At 43.3% G+C, this 21788-nt stretch overlaps 1 protein-coding gene across 3 annotated transcripts in view; it reads left to right on the top strand.

Annotated features, from left to right (window-relative positions):
- Positions 1-21788, top strand: part of SYTL3 (synaptotagmin like 3) — a 174487-nt gene that overhangs the window by 57906 nt on the left and 94793 nt on the right. For all 3 annotated transcript variants that reach the window (XM_029596641.1, XM_029596640.1, XM_029596639.1), the window contains 2 exons: positions 7716-7782; positions 14130-14202. In XM_029596641.1, coding sequence (XP_029452501.1) covers positions 7716-7782; positions 14130-14202 — 140 coding nt within the window. The remainder of the gene's footprint in view (positions 1-7715; positions 7783-14129; positions 14203-21788) is intronic.

Below are 21788 nucleotides of genomic sequence, written 5' to 3'. Positions count from 1 at the left end.
CATCTGCCATTTGGATGCCCAATCTTCAAGTCTTGCAAGGTCCTCCTGCAAAGTATCACAGTCTGCTTGTGATTTAACTACTCTAAATAATTTTGTATCATCTGCAAATTTGATAACCTCACTCGTCGTATTCCTTTCCAGATCATTTATATATATATTGAAAAGCACCGGTCCAAGTACAGATCCCTGAGGCACTCCACTGTTTACCCTTTTCCACTGAGAAAATTGACCATTTAATCCTACTCTCTGTTTCCTGTCTTTTAACCAGCTTGTAATCCACGAAAGGACATCGCCTCCTATCCCATGACTTTTTAGTTTACGTAGAAGCCTCTCATGATGGACTTTGTCAAACGCCTTCTGAAAATCCAAATACACTACATCTACCGGTTCACCTTTATCCACATGTTTATTAACCCCTTCAAAAAAATGAAGCAGATTTGTTAGGCAAGACTTCCCTTGGGTAAATCCATGTTGACTATGTTCCATTAAATCATGTCTTTCTATATGCTTTACAATTTTGTTCTTGAGAATAGTTTCCACTATTTTTCCCGGCACTGAAGTCAGGCTCACTGGTCTATAGTTACCTGGATCGCCCCTGGAGCCTTTTTTAAATATTGGGGTTACATTGGCCACCCTCCAGTCTTCAGGTACAATGAATGATTTTAATGATAGGTTACAAATTTTAACTAATAGATCAGAAATTTCATTTTTGAGTTCCTTTAGAACCCTAGGATGCATACCATCCGGTCCAGGTGATTTGCTACTCTTTAGTTTGTCAATCTGGCCTACTACATCTTCCAGGTTCACAGTGATTTCACAGAACGCGGCGATACAGACAGACCCTGTCAGCGATCAGCCCCGGGGAGGGCAGGAGAGCAGTGCAGGATGTAAGTACTCACAGTCGCAGCTGTCTGCGACCGACAGGCATAACACAATGTACAGATTGCGAGGTACCAAAAATAGTAGAGAGATATCAAAATTTCCCAAGACATAGAGTGTGAGTGGGGTCTCATAAACAGCACAGAGATATCAAAACGTCCAAGGTGTAGAGTGGTGGCAGCATGTCACAAACAGCATAGAGGCATCAAAACTCCCAAGCCATCATGAGACAGTCAAAGGAAATTAACAATGGTATGAAAGCACTAAAAAAGAAGGAAAGGCAGCACCAACAGTGGATTCATTTCCCCAAAGCACCATTAGGTGGCAAAATGATAGCCATAATGGTGGATGATCTTTAAGATATCATGAGAGAGCCAGGAGCAGGCCGGGCAGTAACAATGGCAGTCTTAGACAGCAAAGTACAGAGCCAGCAAATTTTTTATTACATTTTATTTTGTAGACAAAACAGCCCAAACTAACAAAGAAAGAAGCAGGGTGGTAGAACTAGGCTGAGATCCTAAAGGGGTACAACAAAACAGTAAGGTAGAGAACCAGAAAAGAGGCAGGGTGGGAGGAAAATCTTGTATTTTTTCTTTTTTTACATTTTATTTTGAGGAAAAATACCCCAGTGAAATCAAGAAAGAAGTAGGGTGGAAGAACTAGATGGGATCCAAGAAACGAACAACACAGAGGCATCAAAACTCCCAAGATGTAGCATTATGAACATGAAAGGCAGCAAGGCAGAGTAGCAGCAAGACCCCTAAGGTTTAGCATCAGAGGCATGGATGGCAGCTAGGCAGAATGGCAGCAACATCCCCAAGGAATAGAGTCAGGGGCATGGCAGCTAAGCATAATGGTATCAGTACCCCCAAGATGGTACATCGGGGTGTGGCAGTAAGGCATAGTGGCAACAAGTCACCCAAAGTGTAGTGTCAAGGATAGTGATGGCAGCAATGCAAAATGGCAAAGATCCCCAAGGAGTAGCATCAGGCTTGTGGCAGCAAGACCACCATAGTGCTTTCAATCATCTTGCCTCTCACTTGGAAATTCTGGAAAACCCAGAAAAGTCAGATTGTTTTTCAAAAAGACCAACTTTTCTACAAACTCTGGTACCAGCCTTGAATGATGGAGGGTCATGAAGTCCCCTGCCATTAAGAAGACATAGTCACTGGGCACGATGGTTGGTGGTCAGAAAATATAATGCTGAACAACCTTGGCCATGACTGGCCAGACTGTGGACTTGCTTGCTCAGTATTGCCATCAAATGTTTGTTCATGTCCTCAATAGGCTCTATTAGATGGTATGTCACAGAACTTTCTGCTGGTTTTCATTTCTCGGGTGGGGCAAAGGTCTCTGTGCCACCTGCTTTAGTTATGGCCTGCATCAGGGAGACCATTCTGTTGGGGCAATGTAGCTTTGGCATATTGAGGTGGAGGAAGAAGTGGTAGCTCACAGGATGTTCAAACTACTCTCTGAGGTGGCCACTATTTCCTGTGCTATATTCCCTCTGTACCTCTGCCTCTGTTGTTCCTGTTCACACACCCTAGCTGCCAGTATCTTTTTCATGTAAGTTAGATGCTGAGACCAGAGGGCATGACTCCCTTTCACCCTTGAATCACAAACTGTGGCAAGCATGGCAGTATTATTTCCTGTCAGAGATTTCACTCTCTGGTGCACCTGCTGCTGCTGCAAGGAATCCAAAAATCACAACACCTCTGATTCCATTTCTTCTTGCTCACAGAAACCCTCTAACCTTTCCTCCAGAATATTTATTATGGGGTTGACCCTGCCAGGGTGGCACTTCTGGAATTCAGATCCTCTTTGGCATCGCTGAAGAGCTTCAGGATTTGTATCAGCTGCCTCATCACGACCCAATGGTGATGCCTCAGGGGGTGATTCACACCTATCTCTGTTTGCATAGACAAGTCATGAAAGGATATCTACTAACCTCTGCTGTATCTGGTGCAATTCCAGTGGATGCTTATGAGGCTTCCAGAATTCTTCCTGTTTCTCACAGAGAAGCCGTCTACCCTTCATGATTTGATGAAATTTCCCCACTATTTTCCTGTATTAGGTCCTTCAGAACTGGAATCCTGTGGTTCTTGGGTCTCAGCCCCAGGGCATACCTCACTGTCAAGTGCAGCAAGAGTGCAAAGCAATGTATCCTCTAATAACCCCCATCTTTTATTGGCCTTATTGGGTTTTTTTCCCACTGCCTATCACAAAATATGCTGCATGAAGACTGCTGCCTCTCTGGTCTAGCTGCAAGACGTCCATTATCTTTCCTAGGATATTGCAAGATGTATGGGAGCTATATCACCTGGGTGTGCAACACAGCCCACCTGCACCCCGATATTTGGCCCTTGCCTTGGCCAGCTCCCACCAGTGTGCTGTCAGGGAGAAGTAGGCATTCGTAGCATTCTCGCTGGTATAGATGTCACTGGTTTATTGCATGCTGCTCCCTTCTGATTGGCCAGCTGCCTTTGCAGCTACTCTAGCAAAGTTTGTACAAGGTCAGATAACCTGCTTACTAAATGTAGTCCTGGAGGGTACTTCGTAATTGGGAGGCTATGAGGTATAGCAGACACTTAAAGCCCAGGCTCTCTACTATCTGCAGAAGCTGGTCATCCAGGGGAATCATTTCCCCAATGCATTGATGCTGCCAGCCTCTTGACCTGGGACAGTGATAAAGATCTGCTGCTGCAGATGCTTAGCAGAAGGCTGCCAGCCTACAACCTTAACTGCTGGAAAATCTTGGGGAAAATTCTTCCTCTTTTCAACCCCTTTGTTACGGTTTCTGCTTTGAGTAGCAGAGGGGGGCCCCCAGACTTATACTGCTACCTTCCCTTTATGTCAATGCTAATGGGTGGTGTATTTTGAGGTGATGCTGCTTACCAGCATTTGTCAGATGCCCCAGTACTTCCCATGACTGATGGCCTGACTGAAGTGAATACACTGAGCAAAACACGAGTCCTCTCTCATTTTAAAATGCCTTTAGACCAAGGATGTCTTGCGCAATCTCCTTTCTGCATTTTTAGGGGCTGCAGCTGCTGCTGGCATTGAAGTTGAGGTAGAGTGTTCATTGTGAAGTAAAAAGCCAGGAGCATCGCTTACTCTCTCTACCGTTACTATCTGCTCTTTATGGAGGTTGCTCTCAACTCCATAAGTATCATCTACTTCCCTTACCTCCACACTGAAGTCTAAGATACTACTGATTAGAGCTCCCAAATTCTCTTCAACTTCTAGGTCTTCGATATCCTAACATGATTCTTCCTCAGAATCAGTTGTTGAAAATATTGCCTCATTTACTCCAGAAGCAGTAATCATGAAGGAGTATGCTGCTGGTTTTGGGTGTTGCACATCTGCTGCCTTGTTCATGCCCCAACCCTGCAATTGGCAACCTCAGATGGCTCTCCCATCTTTTGCCCCTGCTCCAAAACAAAAGGGAGAGTAACAGGAAGTAGTGGCACCAGCTCTCCTAAATTCAGTTTGTTACGGTTATGTTTGAATATAGCCAGTTAGGTACAAAGGTTATCCGGCCTTGGATATCTTTAAAGATATCTGGCTAAGTAGCACTGTCAAAAATGAAAAACAGTTAAATAAATTCAGTGGGCCATCCTCTCCCTCCTCCCCAAAATATCTTTTAAAGGCCCTCTAGTGCCGTGCCTTCCTCACCTTCCAACTCTTTAAAATATTAAAAAAAACCCTCACCCTGTCCTGGGTGAATCGTAAATTATAAAATCAGACTGCCCCCTCCCTTTCCTCCCACCCACCCATTCACCCACAAGGGTTTATCAAATCGCGACTCCCCACCCCTTCCCTTGACCCTCATGATCCCCCAATACCTTAAATTAGATTGCTGGAAGCAAGGAACCTTTCATCCTGCTTGCAGCACCTCCACGCTGCTCTAATAGAAACATCTCTGGAAGTGTAATCTTATGTTAAGCTTCTCCTTCCAGCCTGCTGTATTTATTTATTTGGTTTTCATTTTTGACAGTGCTACTTAGCTGGATATCTTTAAAAATATCTGGTTAAGTAGCATGTTATCTGGCCATGCGATGCCGGACAACTTAAGATCTGCTCAAAAGCAGGTCTAAAGTTATCCATCTAACCTAGCCAGATATACCTGATATTCGGCTAGGTTAGCCGTATAACTCAACCCCTCCCTGGAATGCCCCTTTTTTTATCTGGCTAAATAATAGGTGGATAGCTACTTATCTGGCTATAATTTAGCTGGATAAGTGGCTTAATATGTCACATTTGCCATTTAGATGAATAACTTTGTGAGTTATCTATCTAAATGTCTTTTTAATATTGACCTCGATGCGCTTAACTATCATTGAAAGCTGTTATTGCTTTCTATTCAAAATTCAAGAGCTGTGTAACAAGCCAAATGTCCAAAGCCATTTTTTCCTATGGAGTTTTGTCTCAGGTTGCAAAAAATATATGTGAAGTTGCTCAAGGAATATTTTACTCTGTTCCATGGATATTTAATCCTGTACATAATAGTTTATAAACTTCAAAAATTTGAAGATGAGAAGCCCTACTGAATGATAATCCAATAAAATCAAACTATATTGGAGGAGTTCACTATATGTAGTTTATTTGTTCCAGGCAGGTTCTCAAAGTACTTTGCCATCAGAGCCCATGAGGTGAAGGGTGTAGATGCATAAATGCAGTTAGAGCCAGAATTATGGGTTGTTTATGGGTATGGGAGTTTAGTGTAGGAGTATCTGGCTGTGGATACCTTACAGTAGATTACTAGATTTAACCAATAACCTTGTGATATGAATTCATTAGCATTAAGGAGCAGTTATAGATACTTTTATGAGGTAGTCAATCAGTTTATGTAGCAGCATAAGTAGACAAGTTTTAAAACAGTACAAATATTTCTTTTCGTTCTTTGTTTTGGTTTAGTTTGTTACAGTTTTACAGTGTAAATCATTGTCATAGAAGATAAACAGAACTTATAAGCATTATCTCTAAGGCCAATTTTGCACTTAGTATTTACGCAATGCCAAACTAAATAACCCAGCTGAAAGGTAATTAAGACAGTGTTGTCTCACCCTTATCTGATCCAGGTCACACTACTGCAAAGTCAGGAAAATATCTCAGTACCAAGTTATGGGGTAACCAAGTGAAGCCCCTTTAGTGGATGACAGATAAAGCCCAAAGGTCTAACAGACATCTTCGTGAGATATATGATGGTGAAATAGGGCAAAGATTTGGTAGCTTGCCAAACACTTTCAAGGGAATAGTTGGCACAACAATTCTGCCAGCAAAGCTCTCCATCTAGGTAATTTAGAGTCCTTTTTCATTGAGTTATACCTCATTGAATATTCAGTTCCATAGGCTCCAATGTTGATCTGGATTGAATGTTGTCACCTCCTATAGACGCAGGATTGGTGGGATGCAAATGATGTCATCTAAGTCCTGATGCATAGGAATAGTCCCTTCTGGGTTAATGAAATTCAGAGAATCCGAAGAGAAAAACAGGTGCTAGAACAATACGTACTTCAAAGCTAGTCTCATGGCTGGATACAAAGTTTTAACCAAAGTCCAAGGACATATTTCACAGTTCTTGTATCCAAGGTGCTCTCATATTGTGAGTTGCTGACAAATGTCTGATATGGGAGAACAATGATATGGGAGGAGAGACAAACAGCCTCTTATCCTCTTTATGAATCACAGTCTCACACAGAGTTGCCAAAATCATCAAGTGGCTGCAGACTCCATGTTTGTGTTGCTTAGGCCTGCACTTTTTGGTTCAGTCTGTGCATAGCAGTAAACCTCAAATTCAGTTCTACACATCCTTGTTTAGGGTCTCAGGCATTTCTCCTACATTAGTAACAGCATTATAATTGCAAAGGGACTGTTTGTGATAAAAAAAAATTCCACATGAAATCATACAAGCATGTTTAAACTAAAACCATGGAGGTCAGTATTCAAAGGCATTATCTGGGTTACTTTTGGAAGGAGTTACCCGGCCAAAAAAATGAGATTAGAAACTTTCCTCCTGCTCCCCGACTAAATTTCTACCAAGTAAGTCATTACCAGTGCAAAATTCAGCCAGATAAATAGAGGCAATGATGTGGGAGTGAGATGATAAACACTGATATTCAATGCTTTCCAGCTAAAATTAGCCTTGTAAGCCTGGTCGGAAAAATACTTGTCCTGAAGTTATTTGGATAATTTTATCTGGATCACTTGAAACGCAACACTTTTCCTAGTATATTCCACTGAATATCTAAGTGAAGTTATTCAGGTCATTTTCTTGCTCGCCGGCCTGCTGAATATCAACTTCTTAATTTTAAGAGACAGGGAGGAGTTCCATGTTTCTCTCAGTATTAAATAACAAATTGCCTTGTAATTAGATTAGCATTTTTAATTGCTGGTTCAATGGCTATCTTGTGGGAGACTCGATTTGATTGTAATGATGACTCATTTCTTTTAGTAAATGTTCTCTGTCAGTCTATGAATTGTGTTTGTTGCTGCACCTCTGGACACATCCCTTGGTACACTTACGAGGCCAGTGGTGATTCATATAGTGCTGGTTTCTTGTTATTGAAATAGCGATTGTTGCCTAGTTACAGTACAGGGGAGGCAGTGACTTATCCAAGGTCACATAGACTCTGTGGAAGAGCTAAGAAAGAACCCAGTAGGCCAGTCCTTTTACTCCTAGGTGTAAGAATTAAAGAGTTCTCCCTCTCTGTTTATGTAGCAGTCAATTGATGCTTCTTCAGCCAATAACAAGCTGAGAAATACAGTTGAAAGTAGGAAGATGTTAATTCAATAATCGCCTCATTAACTGTCTTTTTTTTTTTTTGTGTTCCAAGTAACATTTCTGTTGTTCCTCCGACACCACCCCCGTTCTCTGATACTACGTCTGGACTAAACTCCATGGTAATGTATATTTGAGTGCTAGTCATACATCAGAAATGTTTTATTATACATTATATGAAGCAGTGGTTCTCAACCTTTTTCTGTCAGGACACACCTGACAGATGATGCTCACATGCGTGACACGCTGAACACATGACTGTCACGGGGCTAAACGTAAACATATGTTCTGCATCCACAGGAATTCCCTGAACCCCAACGATGGGTGCAGAACTCACCATAAAAAAAAAAAAAAAGATATTTTGATGCTGGTGTCATCTCAGTAACAGCAACATAAATTCCCTCTACTACCAGGTGCACTGTAAAATACAAAACCTTTAAAAAACAAACACTCAGTGCATGTGTAGCATGTAGCCCTACTTATGAAAAGGCAGCAGTGTACCACCAATGCTTGTCCCATTGAGAAAACACAACAAATGCCTAATTGTTAGTAAAATATCTCATCTCGATCACATGCACAGATCCGGCCTTTACCAAATACAGAATGAAAGACCACAAATAACAAATGTGGAGACAAAAAACCTCTCTACATGCAGTGCAAAACTGGAGAACTAGAAACAGCAATAGCTTTCCTCCTATACTAAGCAAAGTACACAGATAGAAGAAATACACATTCCCAAAACTGATATATTATGGCTCTTGCATCCTGTCGCTCCCCCTCCATGCCCCTATTATCCCTCACAAGTTAGGGTCCTATTGGGCCCAGAAGAGCAAGAGTTGGCAATGTCTTGCTCTGATCTGGGTGAAGGAGGAAACAGCCCTCTACAGGGCCAGAAAGAGGAGAAGGAAGCGAGAGATCGGTCTCCTTCTGGCCCTGAGATACACCTCCTAGGACCTTGCAGCACACCAGTTGTGGGTCTTGACACTGACATAAACAAAAGAATCATCCTGGTGGCATAAAACGTAGCAAATGAAGCACAACCTTTAACATCATTTGGTTCCTAAGGTCGTTGGGATGTCCTTTGACATCTCAATCATACGAACTCTTGAACGATGTACTCCTGTTGGCATGACCGTTTGTTTCAATATAAAGTATATTTTTACAGCTTTGTGGCTGATTCACATTTGTGATGCATATTTAAAGAGTTGATGTGATCCACCTTGGGCTTACTGTGTAAAGGCGGAATATACAGGTATAAATAAATAAATAAAATGGCAGGTGCCACTGTTTGTATGGGGATATATGCACATATCGGCTTTTGCCCTGAATTCCCATTATGGCTTCTCTTTTATGAAGACGGTTGCAAACTGGGTTGATAAATTCCCCAGAAAGGTTTGTGTTGCTGGTAACTCTGCATTGTTGTACCAGCACAAACATTTATTTATGTATTTATTTGTTTGCTTGAAACGCTTATAGTCCAACTGTAGCAGACCAGCTGTGCTAGCAGATAACATAAAAATGCAAACATGATAATGATAAATAAACAATTAGAAGCAACAACAGTTTAACAGCCCATAAAAACTTCATTAGTGCTTGATATCACAAATTCACCCTTTGCCAAAAGTCCCAGAAGTGGACTGACTTTAAGAAAAACTTTCTGGAAACAACAAAGTCTTCAGCATTTTCTGAAACTGAACATAATCAGTTATAGATTAAAGCTCAATTAGAAGAGAGTTCCACATGACCAGACCAACCACAGAAAAGACACGATATTGTGCAGCTTGTAGATGGGCCTGTTACACAGATGAAATGGTGATAAAGCCATCTGTCTGCAGAACGCAAGCTCAAAGCGGGAGTATATGATATTAACAGGTAACCTGGCACTTCCCAATCAATGGCTTTAAAAGTCAAATGAAGTACCTTGAACCCAACCCTTTGTTGTACAGGCAGCCAATGAAGATTTTTTAACATAGGTGTCACATGTTCCCTTGTTGGCTACCCAGAACAAGATGCGCAACTGCATTTTGCAATAGCTGCAAAGCCCTAATCCAACACGATGGTACTCCCACATAAAGGGAATTGCAGTAATCAACAGAAATTAAGACAAAAGCCTGAACCACAGATTGAAAATCGTCCCTGGAGATAATATATCAGAATTGACGCAGAAATCCCAATTTCTAAAAACCAGGCCAAAAACAGTAGCATAGAAGAAAATCGAGATTCAATAAGAATTCCAAAATCCCTAACATTGTCTGAAAAAGACACTAGACCCCTTCAATGGTCGTCCCTGAAAAAACATCAAGAAGAGGGCAACAGCTGACCCGGATTGCTTCCATCTCAGCTAGGCTAAGAATTAATTGAGTCTTCCTCATCCAAGAACTAACTGTATGCAGATCTAACACCACCTCCAAATTCTCTTGGATGGGAAAATAGAGCTGAATATTGTCTGTGTACATTTTAATTCTCCATAATCTGGCAGAGGGGCTGCAAGTAGATGTTACGTAATGATAAAGATAAGGCTGACCTCTGGGGAGCACCAATAGTCATTGATTGCCAGGTCAATTGATTTTCACCAACTCTGACTTGCTATTGGCATCCAGAGAGAAAAGAGCAAAACAACACAAAACAGTACCACCAATGCGAAGACCGGGCAACCTGCTAAGTAGAATTGAATGACTTACGGTGTCAAATGCAGATGAAATGTTGAGGAGGATCAGAGTAACTAACTGAGCCTCTCCGGTCCATTTCTCTGAACAAAGAATCACTTAAGGAAAACAGAAGAGTTTCCATGTTTTGTCCCTTTCTGAAACCACATTGATGATGATGTAAAATCTTGTGATCATCCAGAAAGTCATCTAACTCAACCAAAACAGACTTTTCTATACTTTTCCTTATGGAAGGTAGGTTAAAAATGGGTTTGCAGTTAGACAAACAATCTACTGGAAGGTTACCCTTTTTAAGAAGAGTAACCTTCCTGTTTACATGTAAACATGTTTTAAGAGGTTTGGTAACAGCCTTTTGTGCAATGAAAGATTTACAGTCTTATACAAAAACTCCCCACATTTATCTTTAAGATTGTATAAGATCCAAAAAGAACAATTATCTAGTAGGGAACCAGATGATTTAACCTTCTTGATAATATCAGTGATCTTGACTTTTGAGACATATTGAGGCCAATATTAAAAAAATAAAAAAAACATAACCTATCCAGCTAAAGTTAGCAGGATAATTAATGTGCGATATTCAGTGGGATAAATGTGCCACTAAATATCCCTGATTAAAGTTATCTGGCTAACTATAGCCAGATAACTTTAAACATAATCAGATGTTCTTTTGAATATTGTTAGTTAGGCGTAAAGTTTTTTGAATATGATTAGTCAGATAACTTCAGGCTTAACAGCCATGTTCAATAGAATTATAGCCAGTCAAGTGGTGAAGGGCTGAGAAAAAAAAAAAAAAAGATTGCAGGCCCTAACCCGAGCTCCAAAGCCTCAGCCCGGCCAGGCCGAACTAAACCTGCCACCTCCACAAAGCGCCTGACATCTCAATAATAAAAAAGGATACGCATCAGGGGGCCGGAGCCAGTCCCTCCCCCACCCCCTGTTCCCAGGTACCATCTAGTTTTTTTTCAACGAATTTCTAAACAAGGCTCCTCCTTTCCCCTCCCATCCTCCCTGTACCTTAATTTTAGTTTTGTCTCATGTCCCGCCTCACGGTGGCCTCCTGCTGCGACCTGGGCCTGCTGTTTCTGGCTGTGCTTCCGGCCTAGCTGCTTAATGACAACAGAAGCGCGGGACCCGAGTTGTGGTAGGACCCTGCCGCTTTGGAGCTCGGGTAACTGAAAGCAGGTCCAAAGTTATACTTTCAGGCACATCTGTAATTAGCGGAATAACTTTTCCAACAAATATCAGAGATAGCCAGATAAGTTATTCAGCTAACTCATCCCCTCCACAGAAAGCCCCAACATGCCCCTTTTTTATTCAGATAAATCTTAACCAGATAAAGACTTAAGCAAGGGAAATATTCAAAACTAGCCATTTAGAGGGTTCGCGTGCGAGTTATCCGTCTAAATGGTTTTGAATGTTCCCAACGTTCAATGGCCTTTAGCTGTCTGTGAAGGTAAATCATATTGAGCCTGCGGCTGCCAGACCAATAAGGTTTTGCACCTTATAGCCACAATAATCAGCAAAGCTTTGACAATCAATGGCCTCCTTTTGATTGAGAACCCACGAGGGTCTGAGAAAACCATTGATGATTGAGAATAACTCGTGTGGGTGATTAAGAGAGGAGTGAATCTGGAAATAGTACCATCTCTGAGTCATAAATGCCAATCTACAATCAACCCTTGCCTGTAATAAGGCAGCTTTATGGTGGCTTTCAGTCTGGCACATCAGCTGCTTATTTGTTTTGCAAGAGCTCAGTATTAAACCAAGGCACACAAGCGTGCATGCACTCTAGAACGTTTTCTCTTAATGGGGCAATTTTTTGCATTACACCAGCTAATGCTGTTGAAAAAGAGGTGACAAGGACAGTGATAGATGTAAAACTTAAATCAGTTTGTGCTTTACACCATTCCTCACTAGATACGCTCAAGTTGACTGTCTCACGACATGATTCATAAACATGCCGTATCTATTTCCAGGCTCAAGCATCACAGGGCAAAAATTAAATGTAATCAGATGGTGATTAGATTAAAGGACAGGGTCCACAAATAGACACGAGATCAACTGAGCATCCGCCATGATCTCTGGCATTAATAACAAATCTAATGTGTGCCCTGTACGATGGGTGGATGGCATCAATTATCTGTGCAATACCAAACACATTGTATTAAAAAAAGTTCTGCACTATGCCTGTGGTTTTGCAATCAACATGAACATTGAAATCACCAGCTAATAAAACCCTGACACTTGACACACAAATAGCAGTGATAAAATCCAACATAGGCATTAACCCAACTCTAGTGATCCCAGGTAGCTGGAATATGAATCCTATGAAATCCAGGCCCCAAGTTTAACCACAACACTCTCACAACCATGCCCAGTTTGGTAAGACATGCACTTGATATCTAATGTAGCACTGTAAAAGATGATAATACCACCTCCTCATTTCCCAGACCAGGGCTGATTCAGGAGCAAATCATGAGCCTCAGATAATAGCAAAAGGTCAAGATCTGAATTCAAAGTTAGGGCAATAATCACATTTTCTTTCTTATTAACTGAACAAGCATTGATGTAGGCTCTGAAATTCAATTTTACCTTAACACCGGTCTCGCATTTTATTGTAGAGCAGATCAGATGTCCTGGAGGTTACACTAAGATCACAGGAGCTCTCTAAAATATAAGCTTTTTCTTAGGACACATCACCCATAACTACCATCAACAACGGGAATATTACAAACCATCTCCTCTCCCAAATCACAATCAAACATAACTAAAAACAAGCTCCCAACCACAGTCCTCCCCCCCAAAATAATATCAGAATTACAGCTGCTAAAATCAAATAATAAAATGAAAGGGAAAAACTGCAAACTCCACCATCCAGGTGCGCCTAAATTCCCAGGGAAAATGCTGGGGGCCGTGCATAAGTGCAGGGCCCCTCGCTGCAGTCCTTCGCCGGCAGCCTGTGACCCTCGGGCCGAGCCTTTTAACAGACCTGGGGAGTCCCCATGTTGAAGCGGTCGGGCATGGGTGGGGCCTGCAGCTAGATGCACGTGGGGGCTAGGGTAGGCACGCTGAAATCAGCAGGCTCTCGCAGGTCAGTCCAGTGAATTCCTTCACCAGGCCTGGCTACTTTACAAATTGATCCCTTTGTGTTTTGCTTATTAAAACTGCCCCGTTAAATTTAGTGGTGTGCACTCTCTGCCGGGGATTTAATTAGCGGGATTACAAGCGTGGTTGGTTATCATCAAGATGCTGGCAGGCACATTAATGACAGTGCTTCAGTTAAGGGGTAAAAGCTTTGGGGTCCCAGTCACTTTTATTATTTTATTTTCGGAAATGTGCCTGCTAAGAACATTTTCTTTTTTTTTTTTATAATGTAAATTTTATTGAACAGTTCGAACAACAATACAACCATTACAATTGTGTATATGAACAACGCCAGACTAAGCGCACACTGATACAATACTAAAACAATCTTATACCATACAGAAAAGGCAGTTACTGATAAGCTCCACAATAACACATAGAATGTAGACCACTGTACATTGGAAAGCTAAACATATAGCGGATGCGTAGGTAACGCTACCATCCAGACCCCCAGTCTAAAGCGATGTGTTTGCCTGTCTTCTCACACCTGATATTTTCAGAACAGATTTCTTTTCTTTTTTTTCCATTTTGGGGTCCTCAGCTCCTACATGGAAATTTGAAGTGTTCTCTTACAGCAAGAACATCCCGTTAAGTTTTCTGCCGGTGCCGAAGTGTTGAAGGTCTGTGGGAATTATTCTGTGCTTCTGTTTTCTTTTCAGGACCTCAGCCAATCAAAAGGGTTCACAAAGTCGGTAGAAAACTTGTTTTTCTCCCTTACAACACATATAAAAAGTAAGTGCACATCGGAAGCCATCTACTGCGCTGGGACTGGCTGCATGCAGATATTGATATCATTGAGATCCAGCTGAGAGCACATGAAATATAAGCAGTGTTTGGGTTCCAAATCTGTTTCTGGTCATTGGAGATCCTTGAAAGCGGTCAGGCAGATGGAATAGTAGACTGGGTTCAGGGTGTCCCAAATTTAATCGCTTTATGATGCTCCTTCTGGCTTCTTCTGACTCGTAACAGTCCACAGGTTATTTCCACCTCAGATGAACCCAAACCCTGGAAAAAAAACAGGTCAGTCCATACCTCTTATCATAGGCATTGGAACGAGCTGGGCTGTATAGGCCATGGCCTGACCAGCTTTGGGCAGGGCAGTATACCAGTTGGCAGGCCCTTAATGTCCCACGATGCTACAAGAAGGGCTGTAGACGCTGGCCCTGGCTGCACAATCGGGTTTCTCGGTTGGTGCACTTCTCTCCTCCCAACCAGCTGATGATCTGACTGTACTAAGTCTAACAGCAGCAGAGGCGGCTTCTTGGGCTGCCTATAGGCTAGGGGGGGTCACCCTGATGCGCGCTGCACTGTATAAGTGCAACATGGCGGTCTAGGTACAGAGGAAAAGAAAGGGGCCTGAGGAGCCACTGCTGCTGCTGTCAGATTAGCGCCCCTGGATTGGGGAGAGACTTGCCCACCGATGAATTAAGAAGTGGGGGCATAGGGGATTGGTGGTTAGGCTACGGGTTTGTGACCATGGGCTGTGAGGGAGGGTGGGGGGAATCAGAGAGAGCATGAAGTGTGCATGTGACTGAGGGACGAGATGGGGGACACAGGGAGAATGAGTGAGAAGATGGAGTGAGTGAGAAGGATCAGGGAGAGTTTGAAAGGCGTGAGGGAATTGAAGGGAGGTGTTAAGGCGTGTGTGTGTATAACTAAAGGGTCTGGCACTGGGAGGACTGGGGTGAATGGGTCTACCCTCCCTCTCTTGTATCCCCTTAATTTTTCCTTCCCCCGTCTCCTCCATCCCTTTTATCCCTTCCCCTCCTCCCCTTCCCTCTATTTCTCCTTCCATTCCCAGTCCTTGCATCCCCTCTCCCCCTTTTCCCTGACATCCCTTTTCATCTCCCTCCCAGAGATCCCTTTCCCCTTCTCCTTCCCCTCTTCCTCCTCAGATCCTCTCCCCATCTCTATTCTTTATACCCCTTCTCTCTTCCTAGCACCTATCACTTAACTCTCTTTCCCCTCCCATAAAGAACAAACAGGGTGAGGCTGGGGGCAGCAGAAGGATCAGAGGGGCATGGATGCAGAGAGAGAGATAGAGAGAGAGAGAGAGACAGGTGGAAGGCAGCAGGACAGAGAGGGTGGGATGGGGGCAGCAGAAGGATCAGAGGGGCATGGATGCAGAGAGAGAGATAGAGAGAGAGAGAGAGAGACAGGTGGAAGGCAGCAGGACAGAGAGGGTGGGATGGGGGCAGCAGAAGGATCAGAGGGGCATGGATGCAGAGAGAGATAGAGAGAGAGAGAGACAGGTGGAAGGCAGCAGGACAGAGAGGGTGGGATGGGGGCAGGTTGGTTTGGGATCCCCAAACCTAAAAAGTGTTGTGCTGCCCAGCCTTTGATTGGTGGTTTAGTTTAGTTTATTACTTTAATATACTGCCTTTCCACAAAAATCAAATCAGTTCACAATAAAATAACATAAACATCAAATAAACATTATTATAAAACAGAGAGCATAGAAACAGATAAGAAAAAAACATAAAATGCAAACACAAAGCTTAGCAGATGTTGATGCTGATTTAAGTTTTCTTCTCTTTTTAAAATGTTCAATAAAAATTTCAATAAAAAAAATGCAAACACAAATTGCCAAATTTATTTAAACATAAACCAGGGTTTCTTCCACCAAAATCAAGCGGTGGGCTTCCACAGTTTTTGGGTACTTGCCAGGTTCTTATGGCCTGGATTGGCCACTGTTGGAAACAGGATGCTGGGCTTGATGGACCCTTGGTCTGACCCAGCATGGCAATTTCTTATGTTCTTAATAGCAAAAATAGTCTTGGCAGGACAACAGGGAATTCATTCCTAAACAATCCAGAACAGTTCATCAGTAGTGGACGAGTTACTTAATCAAGTCAGAGGCTGAAATAAATGAAGACCCTTCCATAGGTGCACCCATGGTTCCTCCCAGGAGCTTTTCCAAAAAGAAGATAGGCCTTAGGTCTAAGAGTTGAGTAACTTATTTACTCCTTCCATGTAAATAGGTGCCTTCCCAGGTTTCTACACCAAGGAGCAAAAACACAGAAAGCAGGCAGAAGCAAGAAAAAGCTCTGGTCCCAGAAAGGTTTCCTCACACACTCTGTAAGTCTTACCTTTTATACCCGATAGATGTCACTGTTGACATCAACAGGACTTAGAAACACTAACCTCCCTGTAAAGGAATGGTGTTAAAACCCCTCCTTAACCTGTGTGGGATGTCATAGAGTGTGAGCCCTTCGCTTTGGTGTGGTTGGTGCAACCTAGCAGACAAACCCACTAGGCCCACGCCAATTGTAGCTGGACACGTTCTTACTAGGACTAGGTCTAGGGCTTCACCTATACCAGTCCCATTCCCCGCAGGTTGAGCTGTTGGGTTCCACGGGCCAGCAGGGCTTAAGGGAGGGTCCTGTAAGGAGCGATCAGATGAAGTCGGGTAGCAGGCCAAGATCAAGATGGGTGGCAAGCAAGCAACATCGAAGTCCAGGCAGACGTCAGGGCAGGAGGAGATCAGGCAGCATCAACGTCCCTGCAGAGGTTGGGGCAGGCAAAGATTAGGCAGCATCAAGGTCCAGGCAGAGATCCAGAAGCGAAATCGAAGTACAAGGCCAAGGTCAAACTGGAAATCAGGCAGTGATGGACAGTCAAGACCAGGGTAGACCTGAAGGGGCCAAGACATGGCAAGAGCAAGCAAGCAAGGCAAGGCAAGGCAGTGATAAGGTAAAGCAAGACAAGGCAAGGACAAGACAGAGACAAGGTGGTATTAGATGGCGCATTGCAAAAATGTCGATATAAGCACAATTGGCAGAGAATTCTCTAAAAATTTATTTTACTTTCTGACAATGTCCTATACTTTCTAACATTGCCTATACCTTCTGACGTTGTCCTATATTGCTCATCATATATTCCTCATGTAATGTACATTCCTTAATGCTCTACCTCTTTTTTGATTTTATTATTACTGAATAATGATCTTTTGTACCCCTCATCCCACAACTTCAGATGATCTAAATCTGTATATATTTCGCTTGCCCTTTCCACCTTTACCCCCTCCCATCACCTCCCCCTCTCCGCCCCTTTCAAGTTCATATTCCCTTACCCTCTGCATCAATCATGCTTTTGTTTCCATTATATTATCTGTTACAATTAATGTGTTACCCCTTCCAAGCCTGATCACCCTGTTTGATGTACTATGTTCAAAGTTACTTGTAAACCGATATGATGTACCCACGAATACCGGTCTAAAAAAACCCCTTTAAATAAATAAAATAAAATAAATACATATTACAGTGGTATTATATCCCAGCATATTTGAATCCCACGTTTCCTCATGCTTCTGATTGTTGATGGAGGGACTGCGGGGAGAAGGGGACGATGGATCATATACGGTGGTTGTGTCCTGCGCCTTTTTGGGATAGGATAAATAATCTTATAAAGAACATTACGCATTTTACCATGGAAAAAGATCCTTCGACATTCTGGCTTTCGGCTTCTTTTGATGGAAAGCTGCGAAGGATGGCTAAGATGGCCGCTCAGATCCTTATTGCAGCAAGATGCGAGCTGGCAGCGCATTGGGAGGATAACAATGTGCCCAGCAGACTGGCAGTATACAAGAGACTTTTATTTATTTACTTGATGGAAAAACTTACACCTCTACATCATAACAAGATAGATAAATTTGAAGTAACTTAATCGGTATTTCAAACCCGGAACGAAGACAAGAGTGCATCGTTTATTTTGGACTGGAGCGGGGAGAGGATTGAGGGTCCTAGGAAGGCTACTTTGTGTAATAAGTCTGTTGAATGCGTTTGTCATTTTTTCAATGGGAAAAATGTTTCTTTCAATAAAAATTAAAAAAAAAGACAGAGACAAGCTAAGGACAAGGCAGAGGTAAGGTAAAGGCAACAAGATCAACCCGCACTGCAAGGCTGCAGGAGGACCTGTTGCTGAGGCGTCTGCTGTACCGCGGCTGGGGTTTTAATTCCCAGCCACACGACATCATCACAGGGCACTGGCAATTGGGGTTCCCGAGGCAGGGCCTTGAAGAGGTTGTGTGACGTGCCCTTCATGTGCCTAAGGAAGGAGCAGCATGGCAGCGCCCGTGGCTGCGATGTTTGGGGTGAGTGTGGCCAGTCACAGGGGCTGTCCCATGGTCGGGACCAAGCATGTAGCCTGGTCTGCTTTAAAAGCCATATAGAGAGAGAGAGAACTCCCAGGGCGGGTCCCCTGGGAGCGGGAATAAGAATGTGAGCCAAGCTGGGAACAGATAGGCCCCCTCATGTCTCCAGGAGAAGGCAGCTCCTGGCACATCTCTGTTTTAGGTGAATGCTGTGAGTACACTGCTGGAGGTAAGCAGTCTACATATTGTGAATGCTGGTGTGATGAATAAAGCGGAATATTTTTTTTAAAAAGGAAGGCAGCAGTCAGTGTAGCTTGTGTCTAAAGATGGAGGTTTACTCGGCTATCCCACATTTGGTGTCAGTTTGGGGATTTCTGCATTACGCAACTGTACAGGCAGAAACCCAAGTTTCCAAGGGAGGAAGAGAGAGACCAGAAAAAAAAGAAAAGTTTGTTGTGTGTGTGCCTGTCCAAAGAAGTAGTTCGGGTCAGAAGCAGTGCTGCTAGCTGTGCACAGAGCACTGAGAAGTTTAAAAAAAACTATGGCTCGGGGGAGCAGAGAAACCAGAACAGCCGAAAAACTTTTGTTTAATACTGATAACTGTATCCTGGGTCCTGAAGCAAAAAGTTGATTTGAAAGTAGCCTTGCAGGTAAGGGGAGAAGTTCATCCTCCTTAGACAGGGAAATAAAGTGCGTCATTTGCTGGACAAGCAGGTTTTTTTTTTTTTTCCTTTTCCTGGCAGAGAAAGAAAAAGGGAACCAGTGATTTCAGTGTGTATTTGAACAGGGCGTGGTCTTAAAGAAAAATACAGCTGCCAGAGAGGAGCCTGTGGGTAGTATTACAGCAAAAGCTGGCGTGGAGCCAGTGAACACACTGCTAGTACAGGTGGCAGAAGAGAAGCAAGAGTGCTTGAAAGAAGTAAGTGGCCATGTACTTTTGTGTGGTAACAGATCCCCTCTCTAGAGAGCAATAGTGGAGGTAGAACAGAGGCTGCCCAAAATAAGTGAAGAAGTATTTCAGCCAGAAATCCCAGCCAAGTTAATGGAGCTGGAGAACCCACTCCCAGGAATCCAGGCCAGGGAGAGAAGTAAATGGCTACAGCTGATGGCTGAAATGTGTGAGACTGCAGCAGAAGTGGCCCAAGTGCATAGACAGTTGAGGCAACTCACCAGAAAGAACATTATGTTAACTAAGGAAGAGAAGAGCAGGCACAGCTGAATGAAAGTCAGGTGAATGAACCTGCAGCAAATATGACTTATGTACAAGAGAGTATGGAGGAGCCAGACAAATGCACTGCAGAGTGGCCAGATGGAGGCGCTACAGAGAAGCCAGAGAGAGGGGCAGCAGAGTGGCCAGATGGAGGCACTACAGAGAAGCCAGAGAGAGGGGCAGCAGAGTGGCCAGATGGAGGCGCTACAGAGAAGCCAGAGAGAGGTGCAGCAGAGTGGCCAGATGGAGGCGCTGCAGATGGAGACGGCACAGAGGAGTCAGAAAATGCCATGAGAAAAATTGGAAAAGAGATAAAGCCTGTCACAGCCTGAATTTTGCTTGGCTATCCCACACTCTTATTTCGACTCTATTGCATGAATAAACATTATTCTCTCTGGGTAGAGATTAAGTAATTTTCAGGTATAGGTTAATCATGGACCATTTGGGACCATCATCACACTCATTTGTGCATTTTGGTCCCATCTACTAAGCATTTTTCTATAGACACAAAATGGGTAAAAACCGTTTAGTACCTCAGGCCCTTTATGATAGTATTACATCAGAAACATGCAAAACAGTCAACTTTGGGGTAGACATCACAACAGGATTTCCTGGTATGCTAGTTTCCTGTGAGGATGGGAAAAAGAGAGTTGCTTATTAGCGTTGCCATTTTTAATATTGTCCAGATCCACAAAGTGTTTGTCTCTCACAAGGTATGACCTCAAACATTCAATCCTTAGCTGAAAAGCAGCACTAGTGAAAAAGTGGAAGTAAGGAGGAGCCTGGGAACTACAGGCCGGTTAGTCTGACCATTGTGGTGATCCAATGACATATGTTTGAGCAAGAGGATTATTTAAGCCAGTGGGTCTGTATGTGAGTATAAAAGAGAGCGATTGAGCCAGTGAGCATGTGTGTGAGCAAGAACGAGTCAGTGAACATGTCTGTGAGCATGTATATGAGAGAGCAAACGAGCCAGTGAGCAAGTGTGTGAACGAGCATGAGTGTGTGACACAGTGAGCATGTCTGTGAGAGAGATCATGTGAGCTGGTGAGCATGTACGAGAGACAGTGTCAGGGCCAGCGCATCCATTAGGAAAACTTAGGCGGTTGCCTATGGCACCGACCCTTAGGGGGCGCTAAAGAACAGCTAGGTGGTGCCATGAGGAGAGATTCGTTGGGCCACAAGCAGCGTGTACTGCTCTAGGCCCTGAGAAGCATACAGTGGGTGGCGCAAACGACGGAGGAAGAGTTGGGCCTGAGACCGGTGGGGGCAACATGAAAGGGGTGGGGGGGGGGGGGGGGGGGGGAACGGCGGGGCGTGAACGGGGGGGGGGGGTGCGGGCGCAAAGCAGAAGTCACCTAGGGCACCTACTACCCTTGTACTGGCCCTGGACAGCGTGTGAGCATGTGTGTGAGAGAGAATGTAAGGGAGTTTGTGTGAGAATGAACATGTGTGTTAGAGAGAGAAGAAAGTTTCTGCATATCTCTCACCTTTACTAATCCATGACAATCTCAGGGGGACTGGAATCTAAAGCTCCCAGATACAGAGAGCGGGGGATTTATTTTAGCTTTCATTTTCATTATTGGGGGGGGGGGGGGGGGGGGGTTGCTGTGTCTGCTATTTTGAAATATTTTATTGATGTTTTGGAAATTAAGAAAACAATGTTATATGTTTGCAATCATTGGATGATCTTTTCATCAGCTGAAATACTTATTCTTTTTTATGAGTTTGGTTTTGTTATGATTGATGCTTTATATTTCTTGATGTTATTGTTTGATGTTTAGTGAGGAATTGTATTTGTTTTTCCGTTCCATACAGAGTCTGGCTTGTTGAGGTTTCAAGTTCAGTTTTTGTCTGCATGCTTCTATTTATACTTTATCATCTCTTCATTTTGTATTTGGCAAGGGTCTGTCTGTGTTCTACATGTGTGAGTAAGGTGAAGTATTCTGCTAAGCAGACTTGTGGGGTGGCCCCAACCGATTTGCATGGACGGAATGGGGGTCTACAGCTTTGTTT

The sequence above is a fragment of the Rhinatrema bivittatum genome, chromosome 3 (assembly GCF_901001135.1).
Source record: "Rhinatrema bivittatum chromosome 3, aRhiBiv1.1, whole genome shotgun sequence".
NCBI classification, from domain to species: Eukaryota; Metazoa; Chordata; class Amphibia; order Gymnophiona; family Rhinatrematidae; genus Rhinatrema; species Rhinatrema bivittatum.
Note: the sequence above shows the minus strand (reverse complement) of the source record. Positions and strands in the feature narration are given on the sequence as shown.